Source organism: Trachemys scripta, chromosome 9 (assembly GCF_013100865.1).
Source record: "Trachemys scripta elegans isolate TJP31775 chromosome 9, CAS_Tse_1.0, whole genome shotgun sequence".
Taxonomy (NCBI): Eukaryota; Metazoa; Chordata; order Testudines; family Emydidae; genus Trachemys; species Trachemys scripta.
In genome coordinates this window covers 60676850-60701317 of record NC_048306.1, presented here as the reverse complement: position 1 = coordinate 60701317, position 24468 = coordinate 60676850, and the positions used below count along the sequence as shown (strand labels likewise).

The 24468-nt window shown below is 43.3% G+C and overlaps 1 protein-coding gene across 2 annotated transcripts; it reads left to right on the top strand.

The window, feature by feature from the left end:
• The first annotated feature begins 1915 nt into the window (after window positions 1-1915).
• On the top strand, window positions 1916-17588 carry ADIPOQ (adiponectin, C1Q and collagen domain containing). Of its 2 annotated transcripts, XM_034782176.1 has the most exons (4): window positions 1935-2024; window positions 3585-3670; window positions 11217-11432; window positions 15450-17588. In XM_034782176.1, exons 3-4 carry the CDS (start codon window positions 11225-11227, stop codon window positions 15980-15982), a joined length of 741 nt encoding a protein of 246 aa, XP_034638067.1. In that variant the 5' UTR covers window positions 1935-2024; window positions 3585-3670; window positions 11217-11224; the 3' UTR covers window positions 15983-17588. The 2 variants fall into 2 exon arrangements, with proteins under 2 accessions (XP_034638066.1, XP_034638067.1); XM_034782175.1 differs by lacking the exon at window positions 3585-3670 and having other exon boundaries at window positions 1916-2024.
• Window positions 17589-24468: the final 6880 nt, after the last annotated feature.

Genomic DNA, 24468 nt, shown 5'->3' with positions numbered 1-24468 from the left:
TTAGACAGGAACTCATCTTAACCTGCTTTCAATTAAGCCTACAGCTGTTAAGGGACATGGTTCAGACCTGGGTCTGGGTTTGCAGCAGGCTATCGAGTCTGGCTCAAACCAGGCAGGGCACTGAAGTCCCAAGCTGGGAGGGCAGGGGCAGAAGTAGTCTTGGCACATCAGTTGGCAGCCCCAAGGGGGTTTCTGTGACCCAACCCATCACATGACCCTCCAAAGGAAGGGGTTCAAAAACTGAGCTCCCAGTTTGCCAAATTGTTTTTAGTTTCAATACAACTGGGTCGAATCATGTATTGGTTACTCAGGCAAAATTCCCACTGGAGTTACTGCAGATTTTTCCAAAGTAAGGAAGGACTGTGGACAAGTTCTGCTCCTCTCTCACATCAACCCCACAAACCTGTAGAGACTGAAAGACATTCCATTACACAGGAGAGGGAAGGCCACAGGAGACTCATGCAGTGATGGTCCACATTGTGGTAGTGCACCACATGGCTTATCTGTGCAGGGGTCTTGGTGGAGTTTGTATGTAAGAGGTGTCCTGGTGGTATTGTAGGGGAGCACTGGGGAAGAGGAAGTGAATCTGCCACTGTGCAGATGGATGGGCTGCAGAAGTGACCATGGAAGATATGAGCCTGGTGCTTTGTCCTGGGAAGTCGTATGGGATCGGTGGGATGGGATCCTCCCCCTAGGCTGTAAAGCATCTGTTCAGCAACTCCACAGCTGCTACTGCAAATCATAGATCCACATAGTCATGCATCACCCTTGAGCCTGGGCTTTGGGCAGGTGAGAGGTATGGCTCTGTGTGAGGACTGCATGTCTTTTATTAATGCTGTGCCACCTGTTCCTAGGGTCACTCAGCAATTCAGCTGCACGTGGAAGTGGTTGCAGAAACTATATATTTCTTCTGTATTTAGTACCTTGGTCATGTTCAGCCATGTAGGAACTCAGGCCCGGATTCTCAAAGGCACTTAGTTGCCTAACTCCCATTGATTTTAGGTGCCTATAGGGCTTTCAATTGAAGTTAGGCACCTTTGAGGGCCTGGACCTTGCTGTTCAGCTACATCCAATTCCAACAGCACATGTATAATATTTGTCCTCATTCATTTTTATCAGTCTCCTAATTTATATTTAAGGAAGTTTTTGCCTGCATTCTGATGATGATAGAAGAAAGTCTACGACCTCTTAGGCTTGAGATCTCTTAACTTCTCATCCTTTAAGGAAGGCCACATAGGACAAAGACTTATTTGTATCTCTAAGGCTGGTAGCAAGTTTCTGATATGTTGACCCATAAGCAGCTGCACTGTAATTACTCTGGTGACTGATGATGGGTTGGCTTGCCATATAGCTCAGGGTCTTTTTGTTGTCAAATTCTCTCAGCAACCCGCACTGCTCTCTTCATCAGTCCATTCCCTCGGTGTGGTGGGGGTACAAATAATAAATTTGACATCACAGTGTACGTATTCCAGAAGATTTGAATGCCTTTTCTGTTAAAAAGCAAAAGAAACAAATGTCACACAGCCATTCATTAAGTAATACTATTGAAAACATAGCATTCCCATTCAGGATGTATTAATCAGAATCTGTGAAAATATTTTCTCCCTGGACTACTAACAATTCTTCCTACGTCACATTATGCTGCAGATGTTGATAGTAGATTATAAAAGCCAAGCTTTTGACAGCTGAAAACTTAAAATATAGACTTTTCTACCAAACAGTGAATTAATCAATATAAATTGCAGTTGGCTTGAAAATTCTAAACCTCAGCTGATTTTTTTGAATAAAGCATATCACTTTGTGATTAGAATTTAGAAAAGTGGCCCAAAATTGAGCTGCAGACAGGAAAACTGATGAGAAATACCACACCTTAAATCAGCATGCTCAATAGCAAATAGAAAGGAGAGCATCTTAACTGACAGTTCCACATGCCCCCTGGAGATAATGATGTGGTGGCATGACTATTCTCTCCACTGCATTTCTAAAGGGACTGCAGCAAACCAGCCAGGACGCTAAAGCTGCTGGTAAGACCAATTTTTGTTAATGTTCTGGGTTTTTTTTCTTTTGGACTGAATTATTCATATAGATTTTCATGTTCTAAGGAAACTCCATTTATTGTTATTAAAGTTAGGTATTGTTATCCTTGGTAAACCCAGTAATTATTTTAAAACCAGAATAACACATTTCTTGTAGGCAGTGGGTGATCTTTGCTTTCAAAAGCACTGCATTGAGTTAGCAATCAAAAAAACTAATTCTAAACCAATCTGGAACAACAGAGAAAACAATGGACCATTTAGGGTAATTACTACATTTAGATTTCACTCCTTTTTCTTAGAAAAATCATGGAAAGCTTGATTTTGCTCCAATGATCTGTAAACTATGAGTAGTTCACATACTTACTTATCATACAGAATTGTAAAGATTTACATAGCGCAGCTTTGGGTTGTAAGGTCCTTGGGGCAGTCACTGCAAATGTAGTTGTGTCTTGAATAGCATTCAGTCTGTCTGCATTTAGTCCAAATAAATAATAATAATAATACCCACATCATTGGTCAGACTCCTCTGAAAGAAAATGTTTGAGTTTGATAATATAACATGACATTATTTCTAGGCTTTGTGCAATATGCAACAAGGCTTTTTGACACAGCTTTAGCACAGTGTTCAAAAATAATTCTTTAACCACGGAATAATGGCATTGTTTCTATTAATGTTATGCAGACCGATGCTGATAAACAAATGCACTTTATAAAATGTATTTTAATTTAAATTCTCTTGGTAGCTACTAAATTAACTGAGACCCACTAAAATTAGCTCATCCATTAGTTACCAATTTTTATCAGCTCAGCCTTTCAAACTGAACCCCCAATACATTTCATATATCTCTGTATGGTTTTATATTACGCTGATACTTGCTAGGATCAAAGAGGAATGGAAATGCAGACAGTGTAAATGTGTTATACCTAATGCAGAGTTCTGTTCTTCTTCACAACTGTTTGCAAATGTGCAACAAACCCTAGACATTTTTATTTTGTGCAGCATAGGACATAGAAACAAAGGACACCTGGAAGGAAGGAACCTCCTAGGTCATCAAATCCAATCCATGCTATTGCAGGCAACCCCATCATATAATCCCATTCATAAATGTATCAAGCTCCATTTTCAAACTAGTTAGGTTGTTTGCCCACAACTCCAATTTGGAGGCAGTTACAGAACCATTGATTCGTAGAAAGCTGCTTCTAATTTCCAGCCGAAATTTATTCATTCACAGGTTATACCCATTTGTTCTTGTGCCAACAGTGCCCTTTAGCAACATATTTATGGCCAACAAATTGGCATCTTTGAGAAGTAATATACAAAGGATTTGGGACTAGAGTCAAACATGGAATAGCTTTGTATCCAGTTGCCATGAATCCTCACTAACACATTGTGGTGAAGTGTTGCTTTTCATATCAGAGAGGAGAAAAACATAAAAATGTAGCCAGCAAAAATAGTTCTAACTACAATTGACTCTGCTTGCTGGCTGCCAGATGCATACCTAATGCTCTAATCTGTCCATTTTATTTTTATATACTCATCCTTCTAAGCTTCTACATGACTCAACAAGGATGTTGTCTGCACTGTGATTTGCCTTTCTGACAAGGAAAATAGATACCGTTCCCTGGGTTCTGCGGTCAGTGGTGTTTTGCTGTTAAATTACAGGACTTGCAACTGATTTCCTGTCCCTTCAATATAATCAGAAGCATCCTTGAAAGTCATTTGATTTCATGTATCTCAGAATTCCATTTTGGTGTAACTTCAACAGAAAGAGCCAGACCCTCAGCGGGTTTAAGTGAGTGTCGCTCCATTGAAGTCAAATTGCACCCACTGAGGATCCTGCCGAAGGGTTGTATAATATGACCAGCTTGTAACATCACACAGAAACGTCGGACACATGGGGTTTGTGTGATACCAGAATATGACCCCAATAAGATCATCAAAACACACTGCTTAAAAATTTTAATTTTTTAAAACCTTGCTGTATTGAATTATATCATATTTAACAATAAAGCTGTGCAATACAAGTGTCAGCAAAGCCATTACGGATAGCTTGGACAGAGTACTTAGTTGGCACACTGAAGATGCATGTGTTAGAGCATAGCTGGATCCTGAATATGTATTCCTGAAATAGCAACCATACCAGCACTCCTTTGCTTATTTCAGTCCCCTGGGTACAGTGAAGAGGCATTGCTAGACCATGCCCAGATATGTACCCCACTGTTTGCCAAACATTCTCAGAGATGCCTTCACCCTGAAGATAATATTTTTTTGGCATTTACAGGCATCGATTTCACTTGTCCCCACCTGCTCAGAAACCATTGCTGCGTCTCTTGTTCCAGTGGAGCAGCAGACTTCTCTGAGAGAGGGACAAAGACACTTCTAACAAATGTTTTAATTGTTTTTAATTCCTATAGACCTGTCTAGTCACTGAGGGTGAGCTCATGTTGCATAGTGCCTTACTCCTTGAACAGGCCCATAAAAATCAATGGGATTGCTGGCAGAGTAAAATACTATTACCGTACTACTTCTACTACTACAGTGTGGCAGGATCTGGCCTTGAGTAAAAAAGCTTTAGAGCTTGTAAGTCTTGTTTGGTCCTTACAGGCCTTCAATGTAGAACTCTCAATGTTTGTTTAAACTTCCCAGTTCCTACAACTGCATTATCCATGGTTTCTTTTATTTTTTCCCCTTTAAACCACATATTTGTATCATAGCTGATAACATGTCATTCAAAATATGACATTTACATTTCATAAGAAAATCCATCCTGAAACGTGGAAGCAACTTTTATTTTATTTTTACTTTTATTTTATTTTTAACTTTTATTTTTAGCAGGAGAAAATGAGATGATTTATTGTAATGACCATCTCTGATGGGGTGGACTGGCCCTGCACTGGAGCAGAAGGGGTTAAATCAGCGCTCTCAGCAGTCGAAGCCATGCCCCATCAACCCTGCTGGGCATGCTCCAACTGCTGCTGCAGTATAAAAGGGAGACAAGGGAAGTCAGGGGCACAAGTCACCAAAAAAGTGATCCTCGAGCAATTCACCCAGATCCTCCCCAGTGGAGGGAAGGAGGTGGTCCAGGTGCATAGGCCAGCAACCCTCGCTGACGCCGTCGAGTTAATGGAGGACTACCTGGTGGCAGATACCCCAGGGCCACATGCCAGCAACACTGTAGAGGAAGGATGGTTCAGCTGGAGGGACCCCTCATCGCAACGAACTGGGGAGAGCACTGCGCCTATCCTGAACCTCAGCTACGCGCATAGGCCCCCAAGAAAGGTGACTAGCAGGCCATGGACCAGCCTGGAAAGGAGGAGACGCATCAGAGGGGGTACCCCCACCAAAGATGGGCGCACCCTCCGGGGGATGCTGGGACCAGTGCTATGAGTGCGGGCAAGAGGGACACTTTTACCAAGATTGCCCATATGTGGATTGCAGTTATGGCTAAGTATGGGTGGCCAGCCACTGTGCCTGAAGGAAGGGCTCAGAGAAACTTGTAGTCCTGGCGAGGGTAAATGGGGCCCCACACTGGCCCCGGTGTACACTGGATGCAGCCAGACCCTTGTCCACGATGGGATGAGCCTACAGGGAAGGAGATACAGTTACAGTGTATCCATGGGGGCATAGGGCTCTATCCCCCGGCTATGGTTAAATTGGAGATCGCCCTGCATGACGCAGTCCTCCAGGTTGGGGGTCACTCCCCAGACTAGCATATCCTGTGATCCTTGAGCATAACTGACCTTGGTTCAAGGAGCTCCTAAGGGGCTACGAGCACTGAAATCCAGGCGGGGAGGAGGCAGCAATTCCATGGGGAGGGCTACTTGGCCGATCGGCGGATCCTGACCCGGGGGAGGGCCCTTCTGACACCTCCCCGGCCTGAGATGGCCCACTGCCCCAAGCAGAGACTTCCATGGAGGAGGCCCCGTGGAAACTGGAGACCAACGGGGACTTCGTCCGGGAGCAAAAGGATGACCCGACTCTAAGCTACGCCTGCGAACAAGCAACGACCCCAGGCCCAGAAGTTGGGGACTGTACCCACCACCCACAAGGGCCACGCTTTGAGATCTGGCAGGATCGCCTATACTGCATGGTCAAAGACCCTTAGACACAGGAAGACCTCTGACAGCTGCTGGTTCCACACAGGCTGCGGCGTGACCTCCTTCACTTGGACCATGCGGTGCCATGGGCGGGGCCCCTGGGGAGAGAGAAGACCCTCCAAAGGGTAGCCCGATGATTTTTCTGGCCAGGATCCACCAGAAGGTAAAGGATTTCTGTGCCTCTTGCCCAGAGTGTCAGCGTGCCGGACCAAACAGGGTACCCAAAGCACCCCTCATCCCATTATCTGTGCTGGGGTTCCCTTTGAGTGTATCAGCCTAAACCTGGTGGGGCCACTGGAAAGGAGTGTGGAGGGGAACTGATACATCCTGGTGATAAGGGACTATGCCACCCGGTTCCCTGGAGCCATCCCATTGCGAATGGCCATGGAACCTATGATTGCCACTGAGCTAGTTAAAGTCTTCACCAGGGTGGGGACACCACAGGAAATCCTGACTGATCAAAGTACCAACCTGATGTCCTGTCTGATGGCCGAACTCTGCCACTTACTCAACATCCGGGCTCTCAAGTTGTCAATGTACCACCCTCAGACAGATGGGCTGGTAGAGCGTTTCAATCAGGCATTGAAAATGATGTTGCATAAGTTTCTGGAAGAGGACCCCCAGTACTGGAACACATTACTTCCAGCCCTGCTGCTCTCTGTATGGGAGGTACCCTAGGCATCAACCGGCTTCTCCCCTTTGAACTCCTCTACGGGCAACAATCCCAGGACATCCCTGACCTCGTTTGGGAGGATTGGGAAGAGCAAGCAACCCGGGTCACAGGGGTGATCCACTACGTGTTGCAACTGTGGGAATGGCTCCATACTCTGGGGACTTTTGCCCAGAAGAATCTGTTACAGGCTCAGCACGTACAAGAACAGCACTACAACAAGGGGGCCAGACTCTGCACATTTGAGCCAGGAGATGACGTCCTGCTCTTGTTATTCTCCACAGACTCCAAACTGATGGCCAAGTGGCAGGGACCCTACGAGGTCACCTGACTGGTGGGACCAGTGGACTATGAGATCCGGCTACCGGGGAGATGGAAAGAGATACACATATACCATGTTAACCTGCTGAAGGCGTGGAATGCCAGGGAAGACCATTACCCTTTCCCTCTGTAGCCCGAACTGGGACTGCTGGTTGACAGAACCCTAGCGTCTGGGCCGGCCATGATGGGTGCCGAGCTGAGCCCTGAGCAGCGGGGACAGCTGCAGTGGGTCTTGCAGGCCTTTCCAGAAGCCTTATCCGCCCACCCTGGGCGGATGGAAGTCATGCACCAGCATATAGCTACTATACAAGGCCAAAAGGTCTGTGATGCCCACTGACCACTCCTGAGGAAGATGTGGGAGGCCATCAGGAGGGAACTAGACACCATGCTGGAGCTGGGGGTAGTGGAAGAATCAAGGAGTGAATGGTGTAGCCTGATTGTCCTAGATGGGACCACCTGCTGTTATATCAACTTTAGGAAAGTCAACACCATCTCCTGCTTTGATGCATTCCCCAGGTGGAGAAGCTCTTGGAGAGGCAAGGAGGAGTTGTGTTCTTCTCCAGGCTTGATTTGACAAAAGGGTATTGGCAAATACCCTTTATGTCAAACTCGAGGGTGAAGACAGCTTTCCCTACTCCATTTGGCCTATTTCATTTTGTGAGAATGCCTTTTGGACTGCACGGTGCTGCTGTCACCTTCTAATGAACTCCATCCTGCAGCCCCACGACCAGTACGCAGTGGCATATATTGATGACATCATGATATATAACGCCAACTGGGAAACCATCTCTGACATGTTGCCAATGTACTAGGAGCCCTAAAAGAGTCCGGACTCATGGCAAAACCAGCCAAATGTCACCTTGGTCAATGGGAGGTGACCTATCTAGGGTACATAGTGGGTGGGGGCAAGCTGCGGCCCCTAGTGGATAAGGTTCAAGCCCTAAAAGAATGGTTTGCCTGCACGACAAAGAAGCAAGTGAGGCAGTTTCTAGGACTGGTGGGGTACTACCGCTGATTCGTACCCGATTTCAGAACGCTGGCAGCCCCTCTCTCGGACCTGACAAAGAACTCTCAACCACAGACAGTCTGGTGGTCTGAGAGATGCGAGGTGGCCTTCCAGATGCTGAAGGAACGGCTAGCTCAGGGGCCAGTTTTAACACACCCAGACTTTATGAGGTCCTTCATCCTACAGACAGATGCCTCACAAACGGAGCTCAGGGCAGTCCTCTCCCAGCAAGTCAATGGCGAAGAACACCCGGTCCGATATCTAAGCCGGAAACTGTACCCCAGGGAGACCCGATATTTGACCATCAAGAAAGAGGTGCTAGCCGTGAAGTGGGCAGTGGAGGCCCTGCGTTATTACTTACTGGGAACCCTTTCCAACTAATTACTGACCATGCATCCCTTCACTGGCTTAATAGCATGAAAGATCATGTGTTGGTACCTCTCCCTGCAGCCGTACGATTTCCAGGTCTTCCATCAACCGGGTAAGGCACATGCCAACACAGATTTATTTTCGAGGTGGGATAGAGAGGAGGACAAGGAAGGACACCAGATAGGTGCCCTCTTCAGGGGGAGAGTGTGTGACAGGGTGGACTAGCCCCACACTGGAGCAGAAGGGGTTAAAGCAGCGCTCTCAGCAGCTGAAGCCATGCCCCATCAACCCTGCTGGGCATGCTCCAACTGCTGCTGCAGTGTAAAAGGAGCAGCATAGCTCAGTCTGGGCTCTCTGCCGAGGAGGAAGGACGCTTGGTAGGGGCTCCAGCCCAGGAGCCGTTACAGCCATTACCTACGGGAGGCGAAGAGCCCGAGACCTGCCGCTATCGGAACCCCAGGGAGCGTCCAGCACTGAGGTGCCTGGAGGCCCTGATACCCTACGGACCCTGCGGCAGGAAAGCCGGTAGGAAGTGACCCAGGGAGGTTGAGGGAGTGGTACCTCCCACCCTCATGAGGTCAGTGTGTTTCAGTGGAATTCCCCGCTGACCCAGTGGCGGACCACTCCAACTCTGTTAGGGCCCTGGGTTGAGGCCCAGTGGGGTCGTCTGGCCCTGAGCCCTACTACTGGGGCTGCCACCTCCGTGGTGATGGCCCCCAGGCACTAGCCACTAGACCACCCTACCCTACCTCCGAGGGTGGATGTATTGACTCTAGCCACTAGATCACCCTACCCTGCCTCCAAGGGTGATTGACTCCGGCCACTAGGCAACACTACCCTATAGTCAAGGGTGGTTGTATTGACTCTGGTCATTGGGCCACACTCCCTTGCAGTTAAGGGGAGTGCTACTGACTCCGGCCTTTGGGCCATGCTTTCCTGCAGACAAAGGAAGCCCTCTTGACTCCAGAAATTGGGCCACACTCCCCTGCAGTTAAGGGGAGTCCTACTGACTCCGGCCATTGAACTACACAGCCCAGTGGCTAAGCGCAACCGTATTGACTTAACCATGTGGCCCTGCAACACCATCCCTTTATTAAAATTTATTATCTGTCATGCTCTTGTGATCATCAGATCAGGGATTACTTTTTGTTTCATTGTATAATCCAATGTCCCTCTGCATAGAGGTGAATTTGACCCTCAAATAGTGAATTTAGGATTTTTATTCTGTAAACCTGATCTTAAATACTACCTCAGGAGATAATCTGGGAAGTCATACTGTTTGCTTCTAATATAAAAGCAACTAGTTTGAAAGAGCAAAAATCTAGTAATACAACTCTCAGATACTTAGTGCATCAGATTCCATTTCCCCATTGACAGATCTCAATGGAAAACAAAAAAGCATTAAAATCTGATAGGATCATCTATAGGAGGCTGGCAATCTGAATGTGGATTGCTGACAGTAGATGCTCCAAGGTTAGTGTACTGTATCTGTAACAATATATTGCATGTTCAGCATGGTGGCATCTCAGATTTTGTTATGAGTTCTGCCAGACTGTATTTTACATCAGCTGTTCACTCAACCAAGCAGAACGTTGGATTGTGTCATCATCTAATTGACTGGAACATTGCAAAAGAAGCAGACAACAGACATGGTGGTGTGGCATCACCATATTCAACATAAAAATCTAAGGTCAAGATTCTGACCTCAGCTACACTGGTGTTAATCCAAAAAAACTCCATTAATGTCAATGGAGTTACTGGAGACTCTGTTGGTTTCAATGGCATTAGTCTGGATTTACATCAGTAGTAAGCTCAGAATCTGTCCTAGAGGGTTTGGTTTTGCATTTCACAGTAGTTTTGCATCAGAAAAACTGCTTTGTCTAATTTAAAATCGGGTAAGAGAGGTCAGAATTAGGACTGTTTCTGATTAGTCATTGCTTTAAAACACTGAAGATACCATAAAGAGTGTGGGAAAATATATAAAAGTTATTGCCACTCAGTAAGTGACAGAAGACAAGTGAAATTTCCTCTGATGTTCACAAAATGTTTGCAGTGTTGTTGTAGCTGTGTTGGTCCCAGGATATTAGAGGGACTAACTGGGTGAGGTAATATCTTCTATTGCATCAACTCCTGTTGGCAAAAGAGACAAGCTTTTGAGTTGACCTGGAGCTTAGAGAGGTTATGCATTGAGGGGCAAATCCTGCTCACATCTCTCCCCCCACTCCATCTCTGGGTGCAAAGAGCCCCTAGCAGGAAAAGAGTTCTGCAGCATAAAGCAGGAAAGGGCTTGGGAATGGCCATGCGAGGTCATCTTCTGTTTAGTGCAGAACCCAGCTATGCAGGGGGCTCCGTGTGTAGCAGTGCATGGGAGTGGGGGTGGCCCAGATGAGGAGCAGGGACCATAGCCAGCATCATTCCAGCACTTAATCAAGATACTCAACCAGGCATTGGTGGGTACATTTGCTTCGGAGGGCCTGATCCTGGGATTTCAATGGGAGCTGAGGGTGCCCAACTCTGAGTTGAGAAGAGGCATTTCAAGGAATAGAATTATACCCTGTTAACTAACGTGTCAATCTCAAATGGAATGGAGTTTCCCCAGGGAATGATTTATGCATTCAACTGCTTGTCCTCTGTCTCTGTTGGCTCAATGACCATCGCCACTTTGGCATTCAGGTTCCTTGGTCTAAAATGCTAATAGAGTCATTGTCCATTTCAGAGTTCACAATGAAGCTGGTGCCAAACCTCCTCCTTTGCTTGCTGCTGCTGGTGCAACTGTATCACACTGAAACAACAGATGAAGAACCACAGCCACCTAAAGGGCCTTGTGCAAATTGGATGGGAGGAGCACCAGGCTACCCAGGCCACAATGGCGTCCCAGGCAGAGATGGAAAGGATGGGAAAGACGGGCAAAAGGGAGAGAACGGAGAGCCAGGTCTGCGTGAGGCTTTAATATTCTATACCATTTCAATCAAACATGACCTGACTTCTGAGGGAAGGAAGCCTCAGTAGGGACAGGATTCAAAGTTCATGGAGGTCAATGGAAAGATTTCCACTGACTTCCACGGGCTTTGAATCAGGCCTAAAGTTCTCAGAGCTAATGTGTCATTCCATATTTAGCAAATGAGAGCACAAGGCACAGAATGTGTATGTAGAAGAGGGGACAAATATATTCTTTGGATGGAAAGTTCTGAAATGTTAGGAGCCAGGTAACAGTTTAGAGGAAAGAATTTCCCTGGCTTCTTCCCTATAAACAAACCACTGATTCTCTGTCTATGTAATTACCTGCTCCTGTTAGTGTCAGAGTTGTAAATGAATGTTTAAGGATCTGATTGTTTGTATTTCAATGCAGTGTATAGTTATTTTGCAATACAGAGAAAGCTAGTCAAATTTGCCAATATTTGTTTGTATTTGAAGTCACTGTATGTTATTCAGTGGCATCAGCTATAAACATTGCCAGCATTTCCATTTTCAGCAACTATTTTATGTCATTTATAAAATCTAGCTCTCACCTGAAATTTGGCTTAGAAGGTCTCTTCCCAAACAGCTGAGAAAATTTTGGGGTTATCATTGGTTAACTTTTTGGTTAGCTTTGGTTTTTTAGGTGAAAAACTGCAGTTTATGCTTTTGAGGATTCTAGAAATAAAATGAAAAAATGACAATTATTTCAATTACCATGCACGTGCATTAACATTTCTAACAGCTATCACTAATTCAAAACTTCGGATCGATATCTGCTTACTGGGAAAATAAACTGGGAAAAATCAGAACTATTGGAAATCTCCTGGTTGGCAGCTAATGGGGCTTTCTCTCAATGGAATTTCCAAAGGCAAATTGATGCATGTGAGTACCTAGGTATAAAAGTACCAAGAAATATTAACAAACTAGTGAAAATAATTTTAGATTCTGTACTCTTCCAAATAGTTAGTGATACAAATAGGGGCCATCATCCGTCCCTCAGGCTGTGGGGAAGGGTTCACACAATAAAAATGTATATTCTGCCTAAACTCCTCTATAGTTAAAGGGTATGTCTATACTGTCTGGGCTCTAGGACCCTGCAGAGCCCAGAAGACTACACCGCAATGAAACAGCTCCACAGCCCAAGCCCTGCAAGCCCAAGTCAGCTGGCGTGGGCCAGCCGCAGGTGTCTAATTGCAGACGACATACCCTAAGTGGCATACCTGTATATATCCCTCTGGCTTATCTCTATATATCTGTCCAACTTATTTTAGAAAATTTAATAGCATTATTAGAACCTTCCTGTGAGGCTCTGATCAGAGACCATGACTACCATCTCCAATTCCTTAAAGCCAACAGGGTTGGGTCCCCCAGACCTACAAAATTAATATTATGCTTTTATCATAGAAAATGGGGAAGAAAATGGCAGATGAAATTCAATGTTGATTAAATGCACAGTGGAAAACATCATCCCAACTATCCATACAAAATGGAGTCTAAATTAGCTGCTACCACTCGAGAAAGAGATCTTGGAATCATCATGGATAGTTCTCTGAAAAATTTACTCAATGTGCACCAGCAGTCAAAAAAGCTAACAGAATGTTAGGAACCATTAGGAAAGCTATAGGTAATAAGACAGAAAATATCATAATGCCACTTTATAAATCCACGGGACGCCCACACCTTGAATATTGTGTGCAGTTCTGGTCACCACATCTCAAAAAAGATAAGAGAATAGGAAAAAGTACAGAGAAGGGCAAAAAAAAAAAGAGAGAAGACTGTTCAGCTTCGAAAAGAGACGACTGAGGGGGGATATGATAGAGATCTATAAAATCATGAATGGTGCAGAGAAAGTAAATAAGGAAGTGTTATTTACCTATTCACATAACACACAAACCAGGGGTCACTCAATGAAATAAAATAAGCAGCAGGTTTAAAACAAAAGGAAGTGCTTCAGCCGATTGCGGCTCCCAGTGGCAGCGGTTCGCTGCTCCAGGCCAATGGGAGCTGCTGGAAGTGGTGGCCAGTACGTCCCTCAGTCCGCGCTGCTTCCAGCAGCTCCCATTGGCCTGGAGCAGCGAACCGTGGCCACTAGGAGCCGCGATCAGCCGAACCTACGGACGCGGCAGGTACACAAACTGGCCCAGCCCGCCAGGGGCTTTCCCTGCACAAGCGGCGGAACAAGTTTGGGAACCACTGGCCTACAGTGATGGCTGCATGAAGGGTCTGGGCTATCCTAGCTAAGAGGTTCCAATTTGCCATCATGCAAAAGCACCCATTTGGGACAACCCAGACATGCAAATTGGGACCAAACCTACAATTTGGAAGTACTCGCTGAGGAGGGGCATCATATGGATTTCCAAATTAGTCAGCTATGAGGGCTTTGTCCCTTTTCTAACACTAAAACAAAGTTATGATCTGCCAACCTCAGCGGAGTGGCAGTACTTTCAGTTCAGACATTTGCTAACTTATCAATTTGGTCCAGATGACCTAGGACTGCCTGAGGCCCAGAGGTACTGGGAACCTTTAAAATGCTCCAAAAACTCCCCAGGCCCATGTCCATTATGCATACTTTGTTAATGAAGAGGAACTTGATTAGTCTGAAGTTCCTTGAGGAAGTGTGGGAAGGGGATTTATCACTGCCCTTAAAAGAACCCCAATGGCAGAGCATATTACAAAAAAATAAAAATGCTTCGGTGGATTGCAGGCTGCCCTTGCTGCAACAAAATACAGGTTGCAAAAGGCCGTATCCTCTGATGGTTGAGGGTGCTGTAACAAAGAAAAAGGAACTCTGATGCGTATGCAATGGGACTGTCCAAAAAACAAGCAGCTGTGGAAAGGGGAAGCCACAAGAGTTAAAATAATGCTCAGCTTCAGCTGAAAACGATATCCTTGGTTATTTATCTGCTAAGCTGGGTTTAACTGTGCCATAAAGTCATTGGGTTTTGAGGGCAGCAGTGATCATCAAGTGCATGATTTTACAAAAATGGAAGAATAGTCTTATGCCCAATATAAAGCAGTGGTGTTTAAACCTGTCTGAGTTAGCAGCCAAAGAAAGAATAGCTTATGGCCGTAGAGAGCAATTATATTGATTTGAAAAAATGTGGACCCTCCCCCACCTTTTTGGATAAAAATGTTGAGATGGCTCAAAGAATGGCAGATTTTCATTCCACCTAACCCCTCCTCTCCAATGCACCCTGCCCTCGTCCGGTCCCCTCCTTCCCTCTCCTTATTTATGCTTGGCTTCTCCTGTTTTATTACTGTTACCCCCACACTAACACCTGATGTCTATGCAGTATTGTCTGGTCAGGCCTTGCAGCTTTGACAGCTTGTAAAACTGTGTAATTCCATCTTTCTATTGGAGATCCCATGAAGTACGCAGTATCTGGAAATATACACTAGCTGTAAGTCATTCCCTTTTTGTCCTTTTCATTGTCTATTTCTTTATGAAAATCAGTAAAATAATTAATCATAAAAAATTGTAACAGAAAAACTTCAAAGTGGATTTGATGATGGGGCTAAAAGTGTGCCATATATGTCCATGCAGGGTGCAAATGATCGTCCCAAAGAGCACCAATGGACCATTGCAGTAGTATCCACTGCAACTAGAGGAGACGGCTCAATGAAGCTAAGCATCAGATTTGAAATAGCTACACTCCCTTGAAGTATGGGTGTGAATTCCAGCAGGGTTGAGTCAACCCTTTGTTCTTCTGAGATAAATTGAGTTCCATGCTGGAGTTTGGTTTTTTTTAAAGCCTTTTGAATAAGGATTTAAAATCTCATGGGCCTGTTTTCAATAGGCATTAGTGAGCCTATTAAAAATCGCCCAACTGGCCACTGCCCAACATCTCCCACTGTTCTCAAACAGGGATTGTTTTATCATCTCCTACTACAGAACTACTATATCAGCACATATGCTGACATGAGTCTGATTTGGTTTATTGTTGGAAATTTCCAACATGATCACTCTAATCAAAATAATTTTCCCTTATAGGTGAGCCAGGCCCCAAAGGGGATACTGGAGAGGGAGGAGCTCCTGGCACTGAAGGCCCAAGAGGATTTCCAGGAATCCCAGGGATGAAAGGGGAGAAGGGAGAAGGTGCTTATGTTTACCGATCTGCCTTCAGCGTTGGGCTCACAAACAGAGCCCCCGTCCCCAACATTCCCATCAGATTCACAAAAATCTTCTACAATGAACAAAATCACTACGATGAAACCACAGGGAAGTTCCGCTGCAGCATCCCAGGCCTGTACTATTTCGCATACCACCTCACTGTGTATATAACAGATGTGAAAGTCAGTCTGTACAAGAAGGACAAGGCAGTGCTATTCACCTATGATCAGTTCCAGGTAAACAATGTCGACCAAGCTTCCGGGTCTATTTTGCTTCACCTAAGTGCCGGAGAAGAAGTTTGGCTTCAAGTGTATGGAGAAGAAGAAAAAGAAAACAATGGTATCTATGCTGATAATATCAATGATTCTACTTTCACGGGTTTCCTCCTTTATCCAGATTTGGATCTTCATTAAAGTGGGAGTCCAGTACATGACGGAGGAAAGGAAGGATTAGCCAAGGAATTGATTTGGGAACACTCTAGGTTTTCCTAAGCACTATTTCCACACTGTGGTTACTAGCAAACACAGTGTTTTGTAGGGCTTTAGGCTAGGTATTATAATCACCATGGATGATATCCTGGCCCCATTGAAATCAATAGGCGTTTTTCCATTGACTTCAGTGGGGCCATAATTTCACCCCACATCGCCACTTCTGCCCTCTTTCCAAACTCTGAGCCCAAATATCAATATATTCACTAAAGAAATAGACAAAGCTAACATAGTGCATAGTCCACTGGTGTCCTGTTCCATGACAGAGGCTCCTAAGTGCTATGATAATTCAAATAATAAATATAATCATAAATAATACAGCTCCTTGAAATATTTTTGAAATTCACAATTTTGACAAATTTTGAATGCCAATGACAAAATTCACAATTTAGAGCTGGCTGAAATTTTTCAAAATGTTGGTGAGCTTTTCAGTCAAAATTTCTAATTTTTACCAAAATAAGAAAGAAAGTATTTCATTAAAATTATATGAAACTTGTTCCTGTTTTCCACCCAGCTCCAATAAACACATCCCATTGCCATTGTAATCCTGCAATTTACTCAGGCCATCTAACTCCTCCCATTGTTTAGTGTTTTTCCTAGTAACGTTATGTCTAATTTAGATTGCAAGCTCTGTGGGCTGACGTTGTGTCTTTTTATTTATCTGGAAAGCATTACATACACCTATCGGGCTACATAAATAACCATAAAAACAACTCATGGCTACTGCCATGTTGAATATTAGATTGTTCCAGAAGCTTCACTTCTTTAGAGACCATATTTCTGTGACTGTTCTAAAATCATGGCATCCCCCTGCAAACAACATACCAGATATTTGGAGAATGGGAGGCACCAACAGGCAGCTGGGCAGATATTTAAATATAAACACATCTCTAATTAGAACACTGAATCTGTACTGTATTTAAAGATGTAGCAGTTCAGCACTCATGCTGTAATGTGTGTTTTGTTTGACAGTATCTTATAGCTTTAATTTCAGCTGGAGATCAGGAATGAATTGTTAATTCACCTAGAATCTTCTGTGCCTTCTTCTCTATGAAAAAGCCAGTTGTGCCTTCAGATTAGCAATCACCTTTCCATTCTATAAACAGACACCCATTCATGATTAGAACACCTCTGGGGGAGATCCTCATCTGGTGTAAATGAGCATGGCTCCATTGACATCAATAGAGCAACACTGATTCACGCCAGCAGAGGAGCTAGCCCACTTATCTGCAAGACTAGTTCTATGTTGCTATGATCATTAGGATTGGTGATCTTAGTAACATTCCTAACATGAGCTGATCTCTCTCATAGTTTCTTGTTTGATCAAAGAAAATCAGCTTCTCTGATAGATTTAGAGATGAAGAATCCAGTTTTGCTTTGATAGGTTGGTTGTTTTGGTTGGTTCCTAAACTGACACATTACTCTAAATGTAGAATAGTATCACTGCTCCCACTAAAAATTGTTTTCGTAGCAGTATTTTCTACACTCCAATGAATTAATATATTATAAATAAAAATATTTGGCTCTCTCACTAAGATCTCTCTGTGGCTTTGTTGTTGTTGTTGTCATCGTGTTGTTGTTATTTTGGGAGAGGTTGACAAAGGACATTTTTTTCCTAACACAGATGGGCAGCCAAAAAGCCAGGTGCTGAGCCATTTAAAAAAATCTAGGAGAAAAACTGAAAGATTCTTAAGCTGTTTAAAAATAACATAAGAAGGTACTCAGTCCTTTTTTGATGCACACTTGTTCTCCCCAGGAATTGAAATGGCAGGTGGGGAGTTTCGAATTTACAGGAAGGGATGAGGGCCAAGGCATGAGACCGTGAGGGCAAAGGTGGGCTTTATGGCACAATAGAAAAACAGAAAACCATTTTATTAGATTTAACTCATATTTTAAAATCATCACACAAATTAAAGTTGGCTACTCAAGCCTTCTATGAAATACTACACCTATATCCTTCTTGTTTTGTTGTTGTTGTAATTTTGCACAACTCTGTTAATGCAATGCAGTACTTCCAAATGCAATGCAATACTTCCAGTCCTTCAGTTGACATGCTCATTAGTTCATTCACATGATCAGGCAGAAGGTGACTTCTTTCAGAACACAAAAATATATTCAATGATGAAAAAGAATGCTCAACTGTAGCTGTTGTGACTGGGAGTAGCAAGAGAAGAATTCCTACTTCTTGCATTACAGGAAACATAGCACAAAGATCAGGTCAAGCCACTAGTAATGACAAAAAAGAAGTTGAAGTCAAATTTTAATTCATTCGTCTTATGACATTCCACTCTGTGCTCAAATTCTGTATTCTGCCCTAATAACATGGCAGGCCCATTGCTGGTAGTACCTCCCTCCACTCAACTGTTGACGCTTTATAAGACAGGCATTTGAAAAAGATACATCCAGAAGTCGCTGTTATAGATTTGTGAGTGTTGGTTTAACAAACACTTCTTGTCCTCTTCACTTAAGGAATCAATATAAGTTCCTTCATTAGTCAACTTCTGGACTGAAGTCCTTGCTTCTTCCAGTATGTTTTCAATGGATATCTCTCTGATTGATCCAAGTATAGCTTCTATTGCTGGACAAAGATCTACTACTATTGTAGCAGATGCCTGGATGGCATTGTTTAATGACCTGAGTGGTTTCAACACAAGACTTATAAGAGACAGAATGGCGATTGTCTTCTCTGAACATAGAAGCAAAAGTAGTCAACCAGCCTCACTACTTAGATCCGTCCAATCTTGGTAGATACTTTTCAAAGCCAGTAATAATGGTTGCAGTAATTTTAAGACATCAGCCAAGGATCGCTCATGAGAAAGCCAGCGGGTATTCCCATGTTGGACTAATTTGAACTTCAGTCCCAGAGCATCTTCTATTTTTTCCAAGATGTTCAGTCTTTTTGGACTCTTGTTGAAAAAATGAGTATAATGAAGCCATTATATTTATGGCTTTTTTAATGTCTTTTGAAGATTCTGCAGCTCATACTAGTGCTAGTTGAGTAGATCATAGAATCATAGGACTGGAAGGGACCTTGAGAGGTCGTCCAGTCCAGTCCTCTGCACTCAAGTCAGGACTAAATATTATTTAGACCATCCCTGACAGGTGATTTTTTTAACCTGCTCTTAAAAACCTTTAATGATGAAGATTCCACAATCTCCCTAAGTAATTTATTCCAGTGCTTAACTACCTCACAGTTAGGAACTTTTTCCTAATGTCCAACCTAAACCACCCCTGTTTCAATTTAAGCCCATTGCCTCTTGTCCTATCATCAGAGGTTAATGAGAACAATTGTTCTCCCTCCTCCTTGTAACAACCTTTTATGTACTTGAAAACTGTTATGTCCCCCCTCAGTTTTATCTTCTCCAGACTAAACAAACCCAATATTTTCAATCTTTCCTCATAGGTCATGTTTTCTAGACCTTTAATCATTTTTGTTGTTCTCCTCTGGACTTTCTCCAATTTGTCCACATCTTTCCTGGATTGTGGCACCCAGAACAGGACACAATACTCCAGTTGAGGCCCTATCAGCGCGGACTAGAGTGGAAGAATTACTTCTCATGTCTTGCTTACACCACTTCTGCTAATACCTCCCAGAATGATATTTGCTTTTTTTTTTTTTTTTTTTTTTTGCAATAGTGTGACACTGTTGACTCATATTTAGTTTATGATCCACTCTGACCCCCAGATCCCTTTCTGCAGTACCCTTTCTTAGGTAGTCATGTCCCATTTTGTATATGTGCAATTGATTGTTCCTTCCTAAATGGAGTACTTTGCATTTGTCCTTATTGAATTTCATCCTATTTACTTGAGAATATTTCTCCAGTTTGTCCATCTCATTTTGAATTTTAATCCTATCCTCCAAAGCACTGCAACCCCTCTCAGCTTAGTATCATCTGCAAACTTTATAAGTGTATTCTCTATGCCATTATCTATATCGCTGATGAAGATACTGAACAGAACTGGACCCAGGACCAATCCCTACAGGAGTCTAGTTGATATGCCCTTCTAGTTTGACTGTGAACTACTCTCTGGGATAACTCCTCTCTGGGAACGGTTTTCCAACCAGTTATGCACTCACTTTATAGTAGCTCTATCTAAGTTGTATTTCCCTAGTTTGTTTATGAGGTTATGCAAGACAGTATCAAAAGCCTTATTAAAGTCAAGATATACCACATCTACCACTCCTGCCCCCCAACCACAAGGCTTGTTACCCTGTCCAAGAAAGCTATTAGTTTGATTTGACATAATTTATTCTTCACAAATCCATGCTGACTGTTACTTATCACCTTATTATCTTTTAATTATTTGCAAATTGATTGCTTAATTATTTGCTCCATTATCTTTCCAGGTACTGAAATTAAGATGGTCTCTGCAATGTGTAGAGGAGAGATTAGGGTTACACTTTTCTCTGAGCAAAGCTTGTACTCCACCATGTCTTCCAGCTCCATCAAATGCACAAGCAGCCATTTGTTTGGGGTCCAATTTACAAGCATTTAACTCTTCTAAGATGTGGGTTGTCACAGATGCAGCCAATATGTCTTCTATAACCTGAATATCTAGAAATGCATCTATTGGCCTACTTAGGATTACAGTGTCATAAATTAATAATTCACCATCTTATTGCACTAACAAATTATAATGAAGGTGAGACACGTCCTAGGAGAGAGAATGGTCCTGCAGCAGACTGGAGAACAGAGACTCTCCTCTCCTGTACCAGCAGCTGTAGGAAGTGGAAACTCTGATCAGGAGCCTCATGGGCCCAAGACAACAGCTCTATCAGGTGAACTGAAAGGGTGACTCCTTTTCAATGAACCACTAAGAGGAGTATTAAGCTATGTCCATGGTAAGTTGCTCTTTGCCTCCTGTAAGACAGGATTCTTCTCATCAAATCCAAAGGAGATTTATCTATCCATCTACCCACCCACCCTATCTAACCCAATCATACCTTACATCCAGGTTTTTATATCTCATCCACCATTGTAGTCTCTGTGCACCTTACAATGTATTTCTTCTTCTTCTCAAATGAGACAACTTTAGCAACCCTATGATATGTTGTCCTATGATTAGAAAATTCTTCCAATGCTTCACATGTGTTTCCACTAAGCACTTTTGTGTGGCATATGCAAAAAAAAAAAAAAAAAAAATTGTCTCTGTCTCTCTGTCCTGCCACACACAGAGACCTCTGGTTACCTGCTTGATAGCCTTCTCATAAGATAATGAGAACAACTCTTGGAAATATTTATTTCCAGACTAACAATGAAATGAAATCCATCATGAATGGCCTCCCTAAGAGAGAATCCCCTAAGGGCCATGAGATTTCAACAGGGAAATGTCAATGATGGATTTAGTAACAATCAATCTGATGCTAGATCTGATCATGTTTAATGTAGCCAGCTTGAGAAGGTCCCCCTCCATTCCTCTCTGCCAGGCATATTAATATAAAGAGAATGGAAAAACAAATTAGTCTGTAAGCAAGAAAGGGGACAGAAATGTAGTGACTGCTGTACCTAGTGGTATAAGAGGCTTAGACCAAATGCACCTAGGTTAGACCTTTTATAGCATTATTAAATTTTGAGGATCTAAAGTTTCTGAAAGGCATGAAAGTAGAAATGAATATGGCGCTTACAGATAATTGGACTAAGCGCTGGGAGTAAAACCAAATTTAAAGATTCCCAAGCTGGTTTCCTAGAAGGAAACCAATGTCAAAAACCACTTCAGGGCTGCCTACACAGCAGGTACAAATGTGCTTCTAGTGTTGCCCCATATACCAGGAACGGATTGCATGCACTTCCAATAAGGAAGGTAGGATGATTCTGCAGTTCAGGCAGTAAACTAGGACTCAGAAGACCTGGGTCCAGTTCTTGACAGTGCCACAGACTACTTCTTTACATATTTTAATGTTGTGTGCTTAAAATTTGGGGGACAAAATTCCCAACTCCCAGCCACACTATAGATTTCTTATCCACATTGTGAATGTCGATTGCATATTCTGAACTTCTTCCACCTGCAGAACTTTCACCAATGCTTGTGGCAATTTGCATCCAAAACTACAGTAGCACATGTGATAGATCAATGCTACAGTGTGGATCCAAGGATAATTTTGCCCCTAATCAAAGACTGATTCAAAAGCCTGAACCTTCCCATCAGCTACTTTCATCCTTTCATCTCTTCACTGTCACTAGTCTGCAAGAATTTATGTCATTACCCACTTTTAAACTCTAGGGAAGAGCACAGGATTGGGAGTCAGGAGGTGCTGATTTTAATCCTTGCTCAGCCACTGGCTCACTGAGTAGCCTGTTTCCTTATTTGTGTTCATATATATACATATCACAGGGGTATCGTGCGGGTTGATCAGTTAATGTCTCTGTAATGCTCTGAACATATCAAGCACTATAAGAATAACAGATTTTATTAAATATAATCTCTTTTTACCCGTCACTGTATGTTTCATCACTTTTTTATTTTGTACATCCCTTGTCCATACTTCTCTCTTAGCTGCTGTAACCAACTTTGTAAAGTTTAAGGCTTTATTTTGCCTCATTACGAATTGTTTGAAGATAGTTAGTAATGAAGAGCACTATAATTTGCATCATAATGAACACATGAAGGAGCCATAAACATAGACTCCAGAGCTGAGCTGTTTGGGTTTTGCTGGGTCTGAGAAGGGTGCTTACAGGCAGAATCATTTGCTATAAAGATGTGAGGAGATCCCAGACAAATGAATTGGAGGCAAAATGTCAACAATTCCAAAACAACTTGGAAATTAAGCTGCAAAACAGAGGGACAAGTGTCAAAAACCGATTGCCCACTAGATGGCACTGCTGATGCACTGGAATAATTCTATGGACAAGGACCATCAGGACTCCGAGAGTTATATACCAGAACTATACTTTCAGAGACAGAAGGCCTGTTTAAACCTGGTGTAAAGGGGTGCAACGTCATTGAGCACATCTGCCTACATAAAAGTTTGAATTTGCCCCTTAGGCCTATTCAGAAATTTCTGAGCTCTCTACAGAGAGGAATTACAAAGAAAATACATTTGGACAATAGCATACAGGGCAAAAAAAACATATGAGTTCAGAGTTGTTGGAGCTATGGTGATCCCGGGGTATTAGAGATACAAGGAGGGTGAGGTAATATCTTTTATTGGACCAACCTCTGTTGGTGGGAGAGACAAGTTTTCAAGCTTTACACAGAGCTCATCTTCAGGCTTGAGCTCTGTGTAAGCTCAAAAGCTTGTCTCTCTCACCAGTAAAAGATATTACTGTGACCAAGAATTTGGCCTCAGTTGCCTGAAACACCTTGTAGCACTTTAAATGAAATGTTTGCAGAAAAGCCTCAGAAGGAGTTTAAATCCAGAGAACGTATAACTTGTTTAATTGGATGTAAAAAGAGTGGTGATAGTGTCAGGACCCTTTAGAATGCTTAGAGTAGTAATTTGTTTTAAAAATAAAGACTTAATTTAATAATAATTTAAATTAGAAAATTCAGTAAGGATGGCCATAGGGTGATGTAATTTCACTTCCTGTGGGGAATGATTAAGCAAAACCCCATAGAAATACATTAGAGCCCTGAGGAGTATACAAGGATCTCACTCAAGAAGTAGCTAGGGGCCATCTACAGGTCAGCTAAGAGAAACCCCATAGGAATACATTGCAGCCCATAAAAATATATGGGACTTCCGGTAAAGTCCTAGGACCATCTAGAACCTTGTAGATGGTCCTAGAACCCAAGATGGAGGCAGGGGAGGAGTTAACTTTGATGGACATATGCTAATACTGGAAAACTGATTGCCTGAATTACAATAATAAATTATGTTAATGGCTAAGCTTGCGAGAGCAAACAATATATAAGAGTGAGAGCCAACAAGCTAAACCCTGTAGTTGGGGATAGTAGTGAGACCAGACCGTAAAGAAGAACAGAAGCTCTGGTAGCAGGGGATCGTAATGGGACCAAGACCTGAGAGGAGAATAGAAGATACACTTACACAGAAGAAGCCATCCGAGAAGCACCAACAGAACCCTGCAAGGCAGAGAGCTGCTTGAAGAGTGGCTATGGCAGCAGCAGTGGCAGCAGCTCAGGGTTACCGGTGCAATGACTGCTTCTGCCACCCAGCCAGCAGAGGGCTGCCATGGCAGCTCACAGGCCTCTGTTTCTCTCTCACCTGAGGAGCCATTTTACCTCAGAAGCAGCCAGCGACCGTAAGCAGATGGTGCTCACTAAGTATTAATCTGACACATCAGAAGGACAGATCCAGAGACGAATCAGAGGGATTTTAGGAAGTCTCTGTAAGTTCAACCTTCTTCTGTTTAATATCCTAGAATGTATGGGTTTCAAGTGTCAGGACCGGCTCTAGGTTTTTTGCCGCCCGAAGCAAAAAGAAAATTTGGCTGCCCCCCACCCAGCCCTGG